General features: G+C 49.8%; 1 protein-coding gene across 2 annotated transcripts; it reads right to left on the bottom strand.

The window, feature by feature from the left end:
* Window positions 1-7,378: 7,378 nt before the first annotated feature.
* On the bottom strand, window positions 7,379-14,830 carry TMEM221 (transmembrane protein 221). Of its 2 annotated transcripts, XM_047776643.1 has the most exons (4): window positions 14,241-14,830; window positions 11,902-11,987; window positions 8,628-8,858; window positions 7,379-7,963 (listed from the first exon to the last, which is right to left on the bottom strand). In XM_047776643.1, exons 1-4 carry the CDS (start codon window positions 14,558-14,560, stop codon window positions 7,902-7,904), a joined length of 699 nt encoding a protein of 232 aa, XP_047632599.1. In that variant the 5' UTR covers window positions 14,561-14,830; the 3' UTR covers window positions 7,379-7,901. The 2 variants fall into 2 exon arrangements, with proteins under 2 accessions (XP_047632599.1, XP_047632598.1); XM_047776642.1 differs by having other exon boundaries at window positions 7,897-8,858.
* Window positions 14,831-16,355: the final 1,525 nt, after the last annotated feature.

Here is a 16,355-nt window from a genome sequence, read left to right as displayed (position 1 = left end):
TCTAGTCTCCATCGTGACTGCGGGTTGTCTGCGGCTCGTAGGCTTCAGCACACACGCAGCATGATCCCCGGGCGGATGCACACCGAACCAGCCAGCCGGTGAAATCCTGGGGGAGGGGGCAGCACTCGGCTGCTGCTCCGGAGCAGTGGGAGATAGGCTCAGCGAGGGTCTGAGCCGGCCTTCTGGATCACAGAGAGGACCCGGTCTGCCTCTCCGTCCTTGCATATAACAGTGATAATAGTAACAGCAGTTGTTTATACCCACCGAGCACATCCGCAATACTCCATGCACATTATCTCATTTAGTCCTCCCCCAGCCTCGTGGGAAGCCCTGGCTGTGTGTCCATTAAACAGATGGGGAGACTGAGGGAGGAAGTGGCTACATTCCCAGCTAGGATTTGAACCCAGAGGCTGCTCTCTCAACTGTCAAGCTGTTCTGTTCTGTTCCGTTCCCTACATCCCTTTTCCTCTGCTGTGGACACAAGCGGTGGATTCTCGTTGAATCACGGTAGTCACTTCCTATGAAGTCGCAGGAAAACGTATTTAGAGAATACTGGTGCTGGATCCAGAACTTGCTTAAGAGTTCCCTGGTGGCTCAGTGGGTTAAGGATCCAGCATTCTCGCTGCTGTGGCTCTGGTTACTTTTTTGGTGCAGATTCAATCTCTGGCCTGAGAACTTCCAAAAACAAAACAAAAAACCCCATGGAATTCCCGTCATGGCTTAGTAGTAATGAACCCGACTGGTATCCACGAGGACGAAGGTTCGATCCCTGGCCTCACTCAGTGGGGCAAGGATCCGGCATTGCCATGAGCTGTGGTATGGGTTGCAGACACGACTTGGATCCTGTGTTGCTGTGGCTGTGGTATAGGCTGGCGGCTCTAACTCCAATTTGACCCCTTGCCTGGGAACCTCCATATGCTGCAGGTGTGGCCCTAAAAAGTCAAAACAAAAACAAACCAAAAAAACACCTTGTTTAATCCATGCTCCCTATTCGTTAACAGTGAACTCACAGCCACCACCTAGTACTCATGCCCGAACAAAACTCCTCTAAAATATTTTCTCTGGGAGGCACATCCCAGCCTTCTTGCTCGTGGGGACACTAGATGGCTCTTCAGCACTACCCCTAGGGGCCTTTTCAAACAGCAAAATCAACAAAGAAAAAGAAAAAGCACAAAAATGAAAAACGTGCCACTGGCTAGACCTCCAAAAGGACTCCTGTTTGCAGTCTGAGAGCTGGAACAGGAAGAAGTGTGACGAGGTGGAGGAAGTGTCACCTTGTCTTACCTCAGCTGGAAACACACACCTCTGGTGACTCAAATTTTTCCCAGCTCTGTGCGTGTCCACCAGTAACTGCAAAAGCACTGTGTTGATTTTGGGGGTCACAGATTTGAGCCAGTAGGAGAAATGGCAAACATAGACTCTGAAAACAGTGAGGGTCCACTGTATTTGTTAAATGACCCACGCCAGGTCACACCATCTCTCCATGTGTGTGCTTCCTTTTCTGCTCTCTCTTCCCCGGATCCCTATAGCATTAGAGTGGCCCAGGTTCTGCTTCAGTCAGGAACATTCCCCAGGTCTCTGCAGAATAGGCAGGCTAAGGCTTATTTCTCATCCATGCTAGGTGCCCATGGCAGGGTGCCGGTAGGCTGCTGGTCTTAGTCAAATGGAAATGATTCCAAAGGGATGGGCAGCATCTCTCCAAGACAGTAGGGATTGACTCAGAAAGGTGGTCAAATGCTCTGGCCTGGCAGTGGCTTGTCAAAATTCTGCTCACAGCTCATTGGCTAGAAAGGGTCACACGCGGTCCTGATGGGATGTGCCATTTGCCCAGGCACTTGTGTCTCACAACACTGCCTGGGGACCTGAGGGGGAGGGGAGACATTGCCCTGCATAGGGATCTGAGGGAAGAGAGTCCCCAGCCCTGGGGTCTGAGAGAGGAGACAAAGCCTTGCTCTGCCCTCTGAGTGGGGAGGTATAGTCCTGCCTGGGAGTCTAAGGGTGGAGACAGTGAACTATCCTGGAGGATGGGTGAGGGGAGACTGCAGAATAGACCTCCTCACACACATACTCCAGCTGCCTGGGAAAAAACTGGGCCTCTGGGGCTAGGATATCTCCCCGAATCTCCCCACTCTGGGTCCAGCCAGCACCTGCTGGGTCCCACCCAGGTTGCTCTGGCGCCGGCCATGGAATCTGATCCAGCTGGGAAGCAAAGGCTGTTTGTTCTCCCTGGTTGTGATCTCGGCCACCCCGAAACCAGCCCTAGATCACGTTCCCAGTCATCACATGACCAGCTCCCCCCACCCCATGACTCATGCTAGCCTTGGGTCTGACTGTACCAACCATCACTGCTGGGTCACTGACTCTGCAAAACCCCAATCCCCTGAGCCCCACAGAGGGCAGCCCCTGAGGACCTGAGGACAGCCTCACAAAGGGGCCAGAAATCTCCATGGAGCCTGTTCCTCCAGCCCCCAACTCCTGACTCGGGCCACATCAATTCTTTTTTTTTTCTTTTTAAGACCGCACTTGCAGCATATGTAAGTTCCCAGGCTAGGGGCTGAATTGGAGCTGCAGCCTACGCCTCAACCACGGCAATGCTGGATCTAAGCCACATCTGTGAACTATGTCACAGCTTATGGCAACACTGGATCCTTAACCCCCTGAGTGAGGCTAAGGATCGAACCTGTATCCTCGCAGACACTGTGTCGGGTTCTTAACCGATTGAGCCACAATGGAAACCCCTAGCCACATCAATCTCAACAGCTCCAGCTGAGTTTCCATCATCTCGGGCTACAGGGAAGGGAGAAGAAAAGGAAGACTTACGTTTCTGCCTTTTGCTCCAGAGCGCTGAGAACCAGGCATCGAGAGGGGGCACGGCAGGGAGTCTGGTTACTGAGAGGAATATTTCCAAAGGGATAAAGTCTCAGCTCCAATGCTCACTAGCTGGTGACCCTGTGGTGACCCCGAGCAGTGGCTTAACCTCTCTGTACCTGTTTGTCCATTTTTTTTGGGGGGGGGTCTTTTGTCTTTTTAGGGTTGCATCTGCAGCATATGGAAGTTCCCAGGTTAGGGGTCCAATCAGAGCTACAGCTGCTGGCCTACATCACAGCCACAGCAATGGGAGATCTGAGCCGTGTCTGCAACCTACGCGACAGCTCATGGCTATGCCGGATCCTCAACCCACTGAGCGAGGCCAGGGATCGAACCCATGTCCTCATGGATACTAGTTGGGTTCGTTAACTTTTGAGCCACGACAGGAACTGCTCAGTTTGCCCATCTTTACAATGGAATCCCAACAGTCCTCAACTCATAGGGTAGTTCTGAGGGAGAACTCTTGTGGGGCTGTGTCTCTCGGGTGCCCTTGCGTCTGTTGCAAAAACGTTTCCCACCTCTGAAAATCCTCAGCTGGAAGGTTTCTGCAGCCCAAAGTCTGAGCAGAGTGGATGGAGGATACAGGTCTTAGTGACCTCTGCTAGTGGCCCATGGCACACTTCTTGTATTCAAATGTTGCAGGGTTCAGCTGTGGCCCCAGCAGCCCCCTCTTCACCACCAGATTAGAGCACTGATCTGTGCCAGCCTTGAGCATCCCCTCAGGCCCCCTTCCAGACAAAGCCTCAAAGCTACTGACCTCTATGCTGTCATTCATTCTGCCTGTTCTTGAACTTGATTTAAGTGAAATGCCCCAATAAGTCCTCTTCTCTTCTGAGCCTGACTAATTATATTCACTATTATGTCTGTGACATTCATCCGGGGGTGTTGCCTGTGTCAATCATTCCCTCTTGTTCATTGCTGAGTAGTATTCTATCGCATGGTTGTGGCACAGTCTGTTCACCTATTGATGAACTTTTGGATTATCCCTAGTTCTTGGCCATTGAGTGAAACCGCTCTGAGCACTCTTGTGTATGTTTTTTGATGAAAATACACTCATTCCTAATGGGTAAATACTCCAAGTGGAAATTCTAGGTGGTGAGGAAGCCTATCTTCTGCTTAAGCAGATATGGCCAAATAGATGCCCAAGGCTATTGTACCAATTTGAATTCCCACCCTTGCAGCAAATGAGAGTTCCAGTGGCTCCGTATCTTCACTTGGCATTGTCAATTTTGTTAATTTTAGCCATTTGTCTCACCAGTTTGAATTTCTTAGCTATCCTCTACACGCTTGCTAGCTTAGAAATCCCAAGTGAAAACAGCCAACTCATACTGTACAGAAAACACTCTTTTTTCCTCTTCCTTATCCACCTGCGCTTCTTGTTTGTCTTTGGGCAGAGCCTGCAGATAATTCATGAGACATTAAAGCTTCTTTGGTTCGGTGTACTAGTGTTCAGGACTGAACCCCTGAATACTAATATAACCCTCAAGGGGAGGGTGGATCTAGTGTAGACTTATTTCTAACCAATGGAATACAGTAAGAGTGATGGGATGTCACTTTTGTGATCAGTTTTAAAATACAGTGACTTCCAGGAGTACCCGTTGTGGCTCAGCAGTTAACGAACCCTACTAGCATCCATGAGAACAAGGGTTTGATCCCTGGCCTCGCCCAGTGGGTTAAGGATCTGGCATTGCCTTGAGCTGTGATGTAGGTAGAAGATGCGGCTCAGATCCCGCATTGCTGTGGCCCTGGCATAGGCTAGTGGCTACAGCCCTGACTAGACCCCTAGCCTGGGAACATCCATATGCTGAGAGTGCAGCCGTAAAAGACAAAAAGACCAAAAAAAAAAAAAATACAGTGTCTTCTGTCTTGCTGTGGACTCTCTATTGCTGGCTTTGGTGTTGCATGCTGCCCTATAAAGAGGCCCACGGAGTTCCCTGGTTGCTCAGCAGGCTAAGGATCTGGTGTTGTCACTCCCGTGGTGTGTTCAATCCATGGACCAGCAGCTATAGCTTGGATTTGACCTCTTGTCTGGGAACCTCCATATGCTGTGGGTGAAGCCCTAAAAAGACAAAAAAAAAAAAATTAACAGGGAATCTGTATCTGTTTTCATGTCCAGCTGATGCACAGGGAGGAGTGAGAAGGTCAGTCCCTCTGGGAACAGCTCTCACCTAATGCCTGATGGGGATAAGAGGATAAATAGTTTAGCTCCCTTGCCCCTGGGGTGGGACCAAATGTCAGATGTGCTATATGAAGTCTCCCTGAGGTCTCCAGTGGGATGGAGCCTCAGTTGCCCACAGCGCTGTCTGCTCATTGGCTCCCCCTGCAGGGCATCGGTGCTTCCTGGGGTCACCTCCCCTATAAATAAACCACATCTTGGTAATCATCTCAGCTTTTGGTTCTGATGACCGCAAATCAAGGCAACATCTTTTTTTTTTTTTCTTTCTATGGTTGCACCTGTGACATAGGAAGTTTCCAGGCTAGGGTGGAATTGGGGCTGCAGCTGCACATATGCCACAGCCACAGCAACATGGAACCTGAGCCACATCTGTGACCTATGCTACATCTTGGGGCAACACCAGATCCTTAACTCACTGAGGGAGGCCAGGGGTGGAACCTGCATCCTCACAGAGACAACATCGTGTCCTTAACCTGCTGAGCCACAATGGGAACTTATGATGTTTTTGAGTTTCATCTGTGTTGAAGCATGTGTCAGTACTCCATTTTTCTTTTTATTTCTTCATTTTTGGCCACCCCGTGGCACATGGAGGGATCAGATCCAAGCCTCAGTCGCAACCTAAGCTTCAGCTGCAGCAACGCCCAATCCTCAACCCACTGTGTTCGGCCAGGGAATCAAACCTGCATCCCAGTGCTCCCAAGACACTGCTGATCCCGTTTTGCCACAGCGGAGCACCTTCATTCCTTTTCACGGCTGAGTAATATTCCATTGTTGGATGAACCACATTTTGCTTATTCATTCACCTCTTGATGGACATTTGGGTTGTTTTCACCTTTTTTTTTTTTTTTTTTGCTATTTCTTTGGGCCGCTCCCGCGGCACATGGAGATTCCCAGGCTAGGGGTTGAATCAGAGCTGCAGCCACCGGCCTATGCCAGAGCCACAGCAACGCAGGATCTGAGCCACGTCTGCAACCTACACCACAGCTCACGGCAACGCCGGATCGTCAACCCACTGAGCAAGGGCAGGGACCAAACCCGCAACCTCCTGGTTCCTAGTCGGATTCGTTAACCACTGCACCACGACGGGAACTCCTGTTTTCACCTTTTGATGATTATGACTAGTGCTGCTGTGAACACACATGTACAAGGATTTGTTTGAACATTGCTTTTCAGTGCTTTAGGACCATCTGAAATTTTGCACCCCTATCCTAGTTCTGGCCTTGGGGATGAGGCCTCACGGTCCATCTTCCAATTCCCCTGACCAGTTGTGGAGATGAGGCACTCCTTACCTGTAGCCAGCAGAGGTCTTTCCTCCTCAACTCTCTTGTCCATCCTCAGAGTCCCCAAGGCCACCCTCATTCCAAAGGGTTCTCAGAAACTAGAGTCTCCAGTGTTTTCTAGTCACCTGCTCTGTCCTGGAGTCTCATGTGTCAGGGTTATGGGATTCCTGCTTCTTGGGCTACAGTTTCCCCATCTGTGAGTTAGGTTGTCTTAAGGATTAACTAAGGCCAGGAAGTGCCTGATATGTGCCTGCAGTACCAGGTATGTGATAAAGAGATTTTTTTTTTTTTTTTGTCTTTTTAGGGCTGCACCCATGGCATATGGAAGTTACCAAGCGAGGGGTCAAATCAGAGCTGCAGCTGCTGGCTTATGCCACAGCCACAGCAATGCCATATCTGAGCTGCAGCTTGTAGCAATGCTGGATCCTTAACCCACTGAGTGAGGCCAGGGATTAAATCTGCATCCTCGTGGATACTAGGCTGGTTCTTAACCCTCTGGGCCACAGTGGGAGCTCCCGAGCCGTTCATTCTTATATTATCTTCTTCAGTGATATTTTCATGCTCACCAAGAGCCTTGGGATGCCCCTGACAGGTGCCACATGGGAGGAGGAGATCTGTGTTGCCTCCCAGGGCTCAGGAAGGCCAGTGGGCTCCCAGGTCTGTACCTGAACATCAGAATCTTTACCCCAGGTCAGGCTTGGCAACCAGCCTCCCTGCTGGGCACTGTCACCACTGGAAGGGGTCCCAGAGTGGCTTCAAGCCACTATGTGGCTGAGCTTCCTCCACCCCTTAATCCCCATGTGGCCCAGGAGGGGATGGTCAGGGAGACATCTGGGGACATTTGTCCATTTGAGGTGGGGCAGGGGCCAGGCCATCCCCCAGTGAAATTTATAGGCATGAAGATTTGTGGGGCATGGGTCCAAGGCTGGGGTCACTAAGGGTCACACTCTCTGTACCCTTACTGCTGCCCTCTGTCCCCCACCTCTGTCACTTCACCCCTCATCCTGGGCCTTGACTTGGCCAAGCAGCAGGTTTAGATGTGGCTCAGGCAACATGGAGATAATGACATGGAGTTTATTTTCAGGTTGTGCAGGATGGAGGGGGTGGTCAGGGCTTTTGGAGACCCCTGGGGCTCTGAGTGATCTACCCCAAGCCCTGGCAGTTCCAAGAGTCCCAGAAACTGGCCATCAACCCACCTTTTCAAGCCATGAAGCACCCTGACTGACCGAAGCACAGGTTGACACACATTGAGGATCTGCTATGCACAGGTTCCCCTGCCCCCCACCCCCAAATAGCTCATGCAGAGTCTTATGGGAGCTCTAGGAGGAGGGACCACTTCTGTTCCCGTTTTACAGACCAGGAAACTGAGACACAGGGTGGTGAAGCCCTCAGCCACAGGCCCACAGCCAGGAGTCTGGGTCCAGGCCTCAAGGTGTGTCCATGGCCTGGAGCTGCTCTGAGCTCAGCACACACAGGTTTCAAACACTCACAGCCCGGAAGGAGTCGCAGAGTTTGAGACTTGCACTATCAGCAGCATGGGGGTCACAGGACCTGGGTTCGAATCCTGCCTCTGATGCTCAGTACTGGCCGTGGGACCCTTGGTGAGTCACTGCCCCTCTCTGGGCCTTGGTTTCCTCATCTGTAAAATGGATGGAGCTGTTTAGAGAACTGTTGCCTAAGCCCTCCCCTCTCCTCCTGCGTATAAGAGAATTTTGTTCATTCTAGACAGCTACATTTCCTAGTCTCCTCTATAGTGAAATGTGGCTACATGACCCTTGTTCTGGCCAGTGAGTTATAAGCAGAAGCGTCCCAAGGCCTCTCAGGAAGACTTCCAAAAGCTTCTGAGCTAGTCCTGGCCTCTGTCTTTCTCTCTGAGTAAGGAAGTGAGGGCTGGATCCCTGGCAGCTATTTTGTGCCATGAGGCAACTTTGAGGACAAAAGTCAAGGATGCTGTGAACTGAGAGGGAAATCAAGTTGCATTGCTACTGTGGCTGCCTGGACCTTTCTCTACAGGTGTCCTTTTCCTACTGCCTGACACTGGGTCTCTATCTCTGATTTTTGGGTTCACACCAAGGTGGAGTCCTTCCCTGATACCCCTGGCCTGTGGCCCAGGATGTTGCGCATCTCATGTGTGACCTCTTCCCAGTGCCCCTCACTGGCAGACAGTGTTCGATGTATGTGAGATGTGGGCAGGCGGCTCTCCCAGCCTCCCCCCATGGTTGCAGGTGCTGTGGCAGTGACTGTGGGTCTGAGGGAGTCCCCAGGTTCTGGGCAAGATGAGTAGGGGGTCCAGTGATGGATACCCTGCTGGGGCTGAGCCCCGGAGCTGGCCTTGGAGACTTCAGCAGGGCGGACAGGGTCATCTTCAAATTGTGGCAGGGACAGCTCACGGAGGCCACGGCGGGTGGCCCGGGCAGCCCGGAGCAGAGTGTGGGTCAGCACTGCTACCAGGACCAGAGCACCCAAGCCAAGAACAGAGGCAGCCGCTGCACCTGTCTCAATCTCGAAGAGCAGCAGAGCATAGATGGACAGTGCTGGAGAAGGAAAAGGCTCTTATTCAGTCAACAAATGTTTGCTCCCCAAGCCCTAGGAGAGCCCCATCAAATGGAGGGTATTTATAGAAAACTGTACATTATGATAGGCACATAGATTAACTCAAAACTCTTCCACCCCTTTCGCCTGATCATCATTGCATCTATTTTACTATAAAATAGTAAGTTGTATGTTCTATGTAATTTACCACAATTAAAACAATCCATGGAGTTCCCGTCGTGGTGCAGCGGAAAAGAATCCCACTAGGAACCGTGAGGTTGCGGGTTCCATCCCTGGCCTTGCTCAGTGCGTTAAGGATCCGGCGTTGCCGTGAGCTGTGGTGTAGGTCGCAGACACGGCTCAGATCTTATGTTGCTGCAGCTCTGGCGTAGGTTGGCAGCTGTAGCTCTGATTGGACCCCTAGCCTGGGAACCTCCATATGCCACGGGTGTGGCCCTAAAAAAAAAAAAGAGACTAAGAAACCCCAAAACCAAAAAAAAAAAAACAACCCCCCCCCCCAGATCTCAGGCCTTCTGAATCTCTGTGAATTGACCTTGAGCGAAGCACAGTCCCTCTCTGGCCTCAGTTTGCTGATCTGAATGACAAGATGGTTGGTGACCTGACCTTGAGGACCTGTACTGGTTCTCTGTTGCCTTGTCCAATATCCAGTTGACACCAATCTTTTTGATGGAGATTGTCACATGCATTGTAGGACATTTAGCAGCTTCTACCCACCAAATACCTTTCCCTGCCCTGTCGTGACAACCAAAAATGTCTCCAGATATTGTCAGGTGTCCCCTACTAAGAAGTGCTGGCCCAGTCCCTACCCCTACAATGGTCATTGGTATAGGAGGACTGACTCAGCTCTCTGGTATCAGCGATGTGCATGGTTCTAGGCTTGGCCAATCAGAGCACGACTTCCTCTGGTTATAGTGATTGGTTCAGGGCTCTCACATGACTCAAGCTGAGCCAATCAGGGTCAGCCCTGGGACTTTTGCTTGGGCTATGAGAACAAGGGAATTTTCTTACTTCGGCAGTTAGGGAATTGGTAGGAGAGAAGCCCAGAGCTGATAGAGGACTTCTGGCATTTTGTGAGATGTTTTTATGCTTTCTCTAGCTTTGCACTCTTGCTTTTGAAAATACCACACTGCGTCATGTCTGACATATTAAAGGGAGGCCAGGGACTTTTTTCTTTTTTTTTTGCTCTAAACATTTTTGAAAGGTCTTTATAATTATTGTTTTGGCTTTGGTTAACAACAAAGGAAGGACTGGCTGGATGTACTTGGGAATTCTTGTTGAGTGAGGTCACCTTGCCTCAAAAGAATCCAAATGGGAGCTGAACAAATTCTTAATTTAATGCTTAATGAGGCTGACATAAATACCTTTTTTTTTTCCCTTTGTGAGTTTTCCTATATTTTAAAATGAGGAATTTTATTCTCCAACATTTTTGCCAGCATATGAAAATTCTCCAACACTTTTGCTGGCATATGAAAAAGCTTGAGGTCAGAAGCATTGTGTTGAAAGCACTTAGAAATATAGGCATTTTTCTCAGGGCACAGCAGGTAAAGAGTTGAAAGGAGAGGCATTTTGGATAACCTCATTTGAGTGCCTGGATCTAGCCATACTTGATGCCAATAACCCTTGATCTTTTCAGATACACAGGTCACTCTATCCACTCTCCTTAAAAAAACAAAAACAAAAACAAAAAAACATATCTAGAGCATTTTATTAAGTCAAACAACAAGAGTCATTCAGAGTTCTCTGCACTGTACATACAAATTCCCACGGTGAATCCTAGGCTCATATCTCATAAATAAGTGTTTTAAGTTCTCTCTCTCTCTCTCTTTTTTTTTTTTTTTTTGCTTTTTAGGGCTGCACCTGTGGTATACGGAGGTTCCCAGGCTAGGGGTTGAATTGGAACTACAGCTGCTGGCCTATACCACAGCCACAGCCACAGCCACAGCCACACCAGATCCCCAACCCACTGAGCGAGGCCAGGGATCAAATCTGCATCCTCATGGATACTAATTGAATTTGTTACTGCTGTGCTAGAATGGGAACTCCCAAATATATCTTCTATTTCTCTATTGTGGTACTAAGGAAAAAACAGTAGTAGCAAATCCCTTGTTTTTCAGTCAGCTGAATTTTTTCCTCTGGTAAGACAGATTGTTTATAGGGCTGCCAGAGATCCAAGTATGATTCAGTTCTGAGTCTGAAGCACAGTTTTCAAGATTAAAACAAAATATAAGATGTCGGGAGTCCCTTTAAATAAACATGATGATTTGATTTCATTATCAGCAGGTGTAGGTGAGAGAACGTTGATCAAAGAAAAGTTATTTTAAGTCAGGGGAGGAAAGACCATGTGGTGTGCCCTTCTGGCACCCAGGTTATTAGTTTTTTTTTTGGCTTTTTAGGGCCGCATCCGCAGTATATGGAGGTTCCCAGGCTAGGAGTCCAACTGGAGCTGTAGCTGATGGCCTATACCACAGCCACAGCGATGGGGGATCTGAGCTGCGTCAGCAACCTATACCATAGCTCACAGCAATGCAAGATCCTTAACCCGCTGAGCGAGGCCAGGAATGGAACCTGAAATCTCATGGTTCCTAGTTGCATTCATTTCCGCTGCACCACAACGGGAACTCCTGTTAGTTTTTACTCTACTTCATATCTTGGGATTTAAAATTGCATTTCTGGTTCAGGAAGCATTTTTTTTTTTTTTCATAAGCCGTCCTTGAGCTGGAGATTCTGATATTTGTGACCAAAACAGTTTTTGCTAAGGCCAATCTATGAAACACTATCTCCAGCAACCTCAAGGACTTGGAAACTTTTGTTCAAACCAAATGCAGAAAACTGATGAATCAGAAGTGTTTTGAAGACAACCACCATTTATGGAATCCCCACTGGGATCAGATGTCATCCATGGGCTAAAATGTCAGAGAATGAAACAGGCAAGCTGGCTCCAGAGCTGACCCCAATTATGGGGCCATTACCCCTAGCCACCTCAACCCAGGAGCTCTGCACTCCAACTTGTAGCCCAGCACATACCTGCTAAGTAGACAGAGATCCCACAACAGAAGAGACCAAGGGCTACGTGTCTGAGGAGGCGGCAGTCATAGAGAAACCAGTCGGACCTGGGAGGGAGGAGAGGGCAGGAAGAACATGGGCTCAGGAGACAGAACTGGTGGAAGAAGGTTGGGAAGGAGAGTGGCCCAGCTTTGGGGAACTGAGGTCTATGTGAGGACCCAAGTATCCATCCCTCCATCCATCCCCCAACTCATTCATCCTTCCAGGTAAATGTCTGCCATCATTTACTGTCCATCCATCTCCACTGATTATTCAGCCATACAGTCATGCATCCATTTAACCATGCTTTATTAATCCATCCACCCATTCATCTGCTTTGTTTCTTTGTTGTCTTCTTTGATTGTTTCATCTGTGTCCCCATAAAGCCACCATCATCTGTTCATCCAATTGTCATTTGCCATCCATCCATTCATCCACTCATCCATCCATCCATTCTCTTTCTCCCAGTCACCATACCTTGAGCCAACCAACCATCCATCTGTCCATTCATCCATCCAGTCACCATCCATTCCCCTCCCCTCCCCCATAACCCGTATACATCAGTCCATTCAAACATGCAGCGCTCATGAAGCAGCTATTATGTATGGACCCTTGCTAGACACCTATTTTATAGACCATAAGCTTATTTAGGGATGAGGAAACTAACTTGTTATCAGTGATGATGAAACAGAGATCCCCAAGAGCTGACACGGACTACAGACTGAGTTTTGAGCCTGGCCCCATGGTAGATGCTTCTGCTTTGTGCCTGCCCTTCTCCAGTCTTGTGAGATCAGGAAATGGAGACGCTACCATCATCACTCACCTCCCACCAGTACCATGGAAATGGCCTCCTCTCTGCCAATTCCCCTCTTGACCCCTTTTCTTTTTTTAAATATCTATTTATTTATTTAGGTTGCACCCACAGCATGTGGAAGTTCCTGGGCCAGAGATGGAACCTGAGCCACAGCAGCAACAGTGACGATGCCAGATACTTAACCTGCTGCACCACAAGGGAACTCCCTCCTGACCCCCTCTCTGCAGAGTGTCCAGAGTGGGTTATTCCAAACTCAAGTCAGATCATGTCTCTCCTCGCTCACAGCTCTCTTAGGCAGAGTTGAACCCGTCTTCACAGCACAGAAAGCCCTGTATAATCTAATACCGCTCACTTCCCGGCCCTCATCTCCCTTATCTCCCTTCCAGCCACACTAATCACCTCTATTGTCCTCCAACATCCCAAGCTCATTCCTGCCCCAGGGCCTTTGCATATGCTGTTCCCTCTGCCTGGATCACCGTCTCCCAAACTTTCTGCCTTCTTTCCTCCTTCAAGCCTCGGCTCAGGCCTCCTTTGATGGTCCCACGTCACCCCCCATCCTGTCCTCCTTCACCACATCACCCCATTTTCATCCCTTTCCAGTCTTCATCACCATTTGACCTTATCCATCTGCTTTGTTTCTTTATTATCTGTGTCCCCATGAAGGTGGGTCCAGATCTGCTTGGTTCCTGCCGTATCACCAGTACTCAGTGCTGGGCTCAGCCCCCTGCAGGTGCCCAACACATATTTATCAACTGACAGAATGCATGTATTTCACCACCCCTTGAATTATCCGACGGAGGTGCGTAGTTTGGATCAGGATCCAATGATGGACGTTCCCATCTGCTTAGATCCATGGAGTCCTAGACCAGGATCCCAGCTCCCCTCCCCCAGCATCCTTGAAGGAAACACTTGGATGTGGGACAGCCACGTTCTTGGCTCAAGGACGAGTCCTCATTCTACATTCATTCCCCGCCCCCCCTCCAGTGCCCATGTCCCTGAGCTCAGGTGCCTGACAAGGAACCCTACCTGGGGCCAGAGCACAGACCCTGGCTCTACCAGATTTAAGTTCAAATCCAGCCCACCCTCTTTCAGTCTTGGCAGCCTAGGGAAAGCAGCCTCCCTTGACTGAGAGAAGTAGTTAAAAAGGGAGATAATAACAGCCCCAGCCACCCAGGGGGCTTCTCTGAGCTAATCCACATGAAGAGGGAGGTACCTAGAGCTTAAGGTTCCATAAAGGACAAATGCTATCAACACCGGGGCAACTCCAGGCCTTCTCTGAGCCTCAGTTTCCACATCTGCGAAAAGGGGGTGGCAGCAGTAATTGCACCTGCTGTAAATTTTCAACAAATACAGGATGGAGGGAGAGATGGAAGAAAGGAGGAAGGGAAAAGATAGATGAAGTGAGTGAGAGAGAAAAGCTCTCCCCCAACCTGAGGCCCATAGAAGGGCAGCTGCTCGTCCAGGCTCGCCCAGCCACGAGCCGGGCAGAGGGGGCAGGTCCTCCTACCTGCCAGGGCCCGGTCCCCGCGCCATCTCAGCGCCCAGGTGGCCGCAGAGCGCGGCGAGCAGCAGGCAGGTGAGACCTAGAACCAGGGCGAGCGCGGCGAGCGCGGCGGCTAGCGGCAGCAGCGCTCCGGCTGCGTCCTCTGGCAGCCCCGGGCCGGTCCCCAGCTCTGGGCCCAGGCCGTCGATTCGCGGTCCCCGAAGCTCCGCGCGGCCCGCCTGCAGCTGGAACAGCAGCTGAGCGCCCAGCGCCGCCAGCACCGCCGCGGGGATGCCCAACAGGATCATTGCGGTCAGCACCCGGCCGCCGTACGACCTGGCCATGGAGGAGTCCTGCGGACCTGAGGGATAGTTGAGGAATCAAAAGAGATTTTAAAGGACAGGGGCGATGGGGAGTTAGGGGGCGTCCGAGGGCCCCCGGGAGTCCCGAAGGGAGCAGAACCGCAGAGGGGCGTCTGAAAGTTGGGAGGCCGCGGAGGGCTCGGGATGCAAGTCGCGGTGGGGACGAGGAAGTTCCGGGAAATCTTGGAACAAAGTCTTTTCTCCTCTCTCTGGGGACCCTGCAGGCGCCTCTCCCGCCCTCCGGGTTCTAGAGAGGCGGGGCCGGGTGGGCGTGGCCGAGAAGGGGCGGAGGCGGCCCCACGTGGGGGTAAGGGCGTGGTGGCCGGATCCTGGGAGCCTCGCTGGTCAGTAAACTCATTGAAGTGTCCCCCTTTCCCTTCTCATTGCACCAAGCACCTGTTTTATTGTTGTTCTGTAAATTTATTTATTTATTTATTTTTAAATTTTGGGCCACACCCACAGGATGCAGAAGTTCCTGGGCCGCAGATCCATCCCCGTGCCACAGCAGTGACAACGCTGGATCCTTAACCGCTAGGCCACTAGGGAACTCCCTATTGTGTTTTTTAAAAAAGAACAGAAATTTGAATGAATTTTAAAATAATTCACTTTGGAAGTTTCCGTAGTGGCGCAGCGGAAACGAATCCAACTAGGAACCATGAGGTTGGGGGTTCGATCCCTGCCCTCGCTCAGTGGGTTAAGGATCTGGTGTTGCTGTGGCTGTGGCCTAGACCCGTGGCTACAGCTGTGATTAGACCCCTAGCCTGGGAACCTCTATATGCCGAGTGTGCCGCCCTCGAAAAGACAAAAGACAAATAATAATAATAATAATAAATAAAAATAAAATAAAATAAAATAATTCACTTTGATATTTGGTCTCTACCTGCAGACCTGGCAACTGACTGTGATGTCCCTTTGGCTCACCTTTCAAGGCTTTGCAGAAATGTCGCCAATTCTGCCAGGCCCTCCTGGATCCCCTCTCTGACCCACACACCTGTCCTCACTGTTAGACTTTGTTCGAACCACACGCACTTTGGGGGGGTATTATTTTTATTTGTAAGTTTTAAAAATCAAGATGAAATTACGCTACATAAAATTAATGATTTTAAAGTGAACAATTCAGTGGCATTTAGTACATACACAATGTGTGTAACCATAGCCTCTATTTACTTCCAGAAATTTTTCATCCTCCCACAAAGGAGATCCCCAGACCATTAGCAGTCACTTCCCATTCTCTCCCTCCTGCCCCTGATAACCACTAACCTCCTTTTCTGTCTCTATGAATTTCTAGACATTTCATACACAGGAAAGCAGGTAATATGTGGCCTCTTATGTTTGTCTTCTTTCACTGAGCGTCACATCCTTAAATCTCATCCATGTTGTATCATGTATCCATGCTTCATTCCTTTTTATGACTGAATAACATTCCACTGTATGGATGGAACCACATTTTGTTTCTCTCTCTGTCTATTGATGGGCATTTTGGTTGTTTCCTCCTTTCGATGATGGTAACCAGTGCTGCTCTGAACAAGCACATATAAGGATTTGTTTGAGTCCCTGTTTGCATGTCTTTTGGGTCTATACCTAGGAGTAGGATGTCCGGGTCATATGGTGACTCTATATTTACCTTATTTTTTAAAAAATTATTTACTTTTTTTTTTTTTGGTCTTTTCTAGGGCTGCACCCGGGGCATATGGAGGTTCCCAGGCTAGGGGTTTAATCAGAGCTGTAGCCACCGGGCTTCACCAGAGCCACAGCAACGCAGGATCAGAGCCGAGTC

Source organism: Phacochoerus africanus, chromosome 4, assembly GCF_016906955.1.
Source record: "Phacochoerus africanus isolate WHEZ1 chromosome 4, ROS_Pafr_v1, whole genome shotgun sequence".
Classification (NCBI taxonomy): domain Eukaryota; kingdom Metazoa; phylum Chordata; class Mammalia; order Artiodactyla; family Suidae; genus Phacochoerus; species Phacochoerus africanus.
Note: the sequence above shows the minus strand (reverse complement) of the source record. Positions and strands in the feature narration are given on the sequence as shown.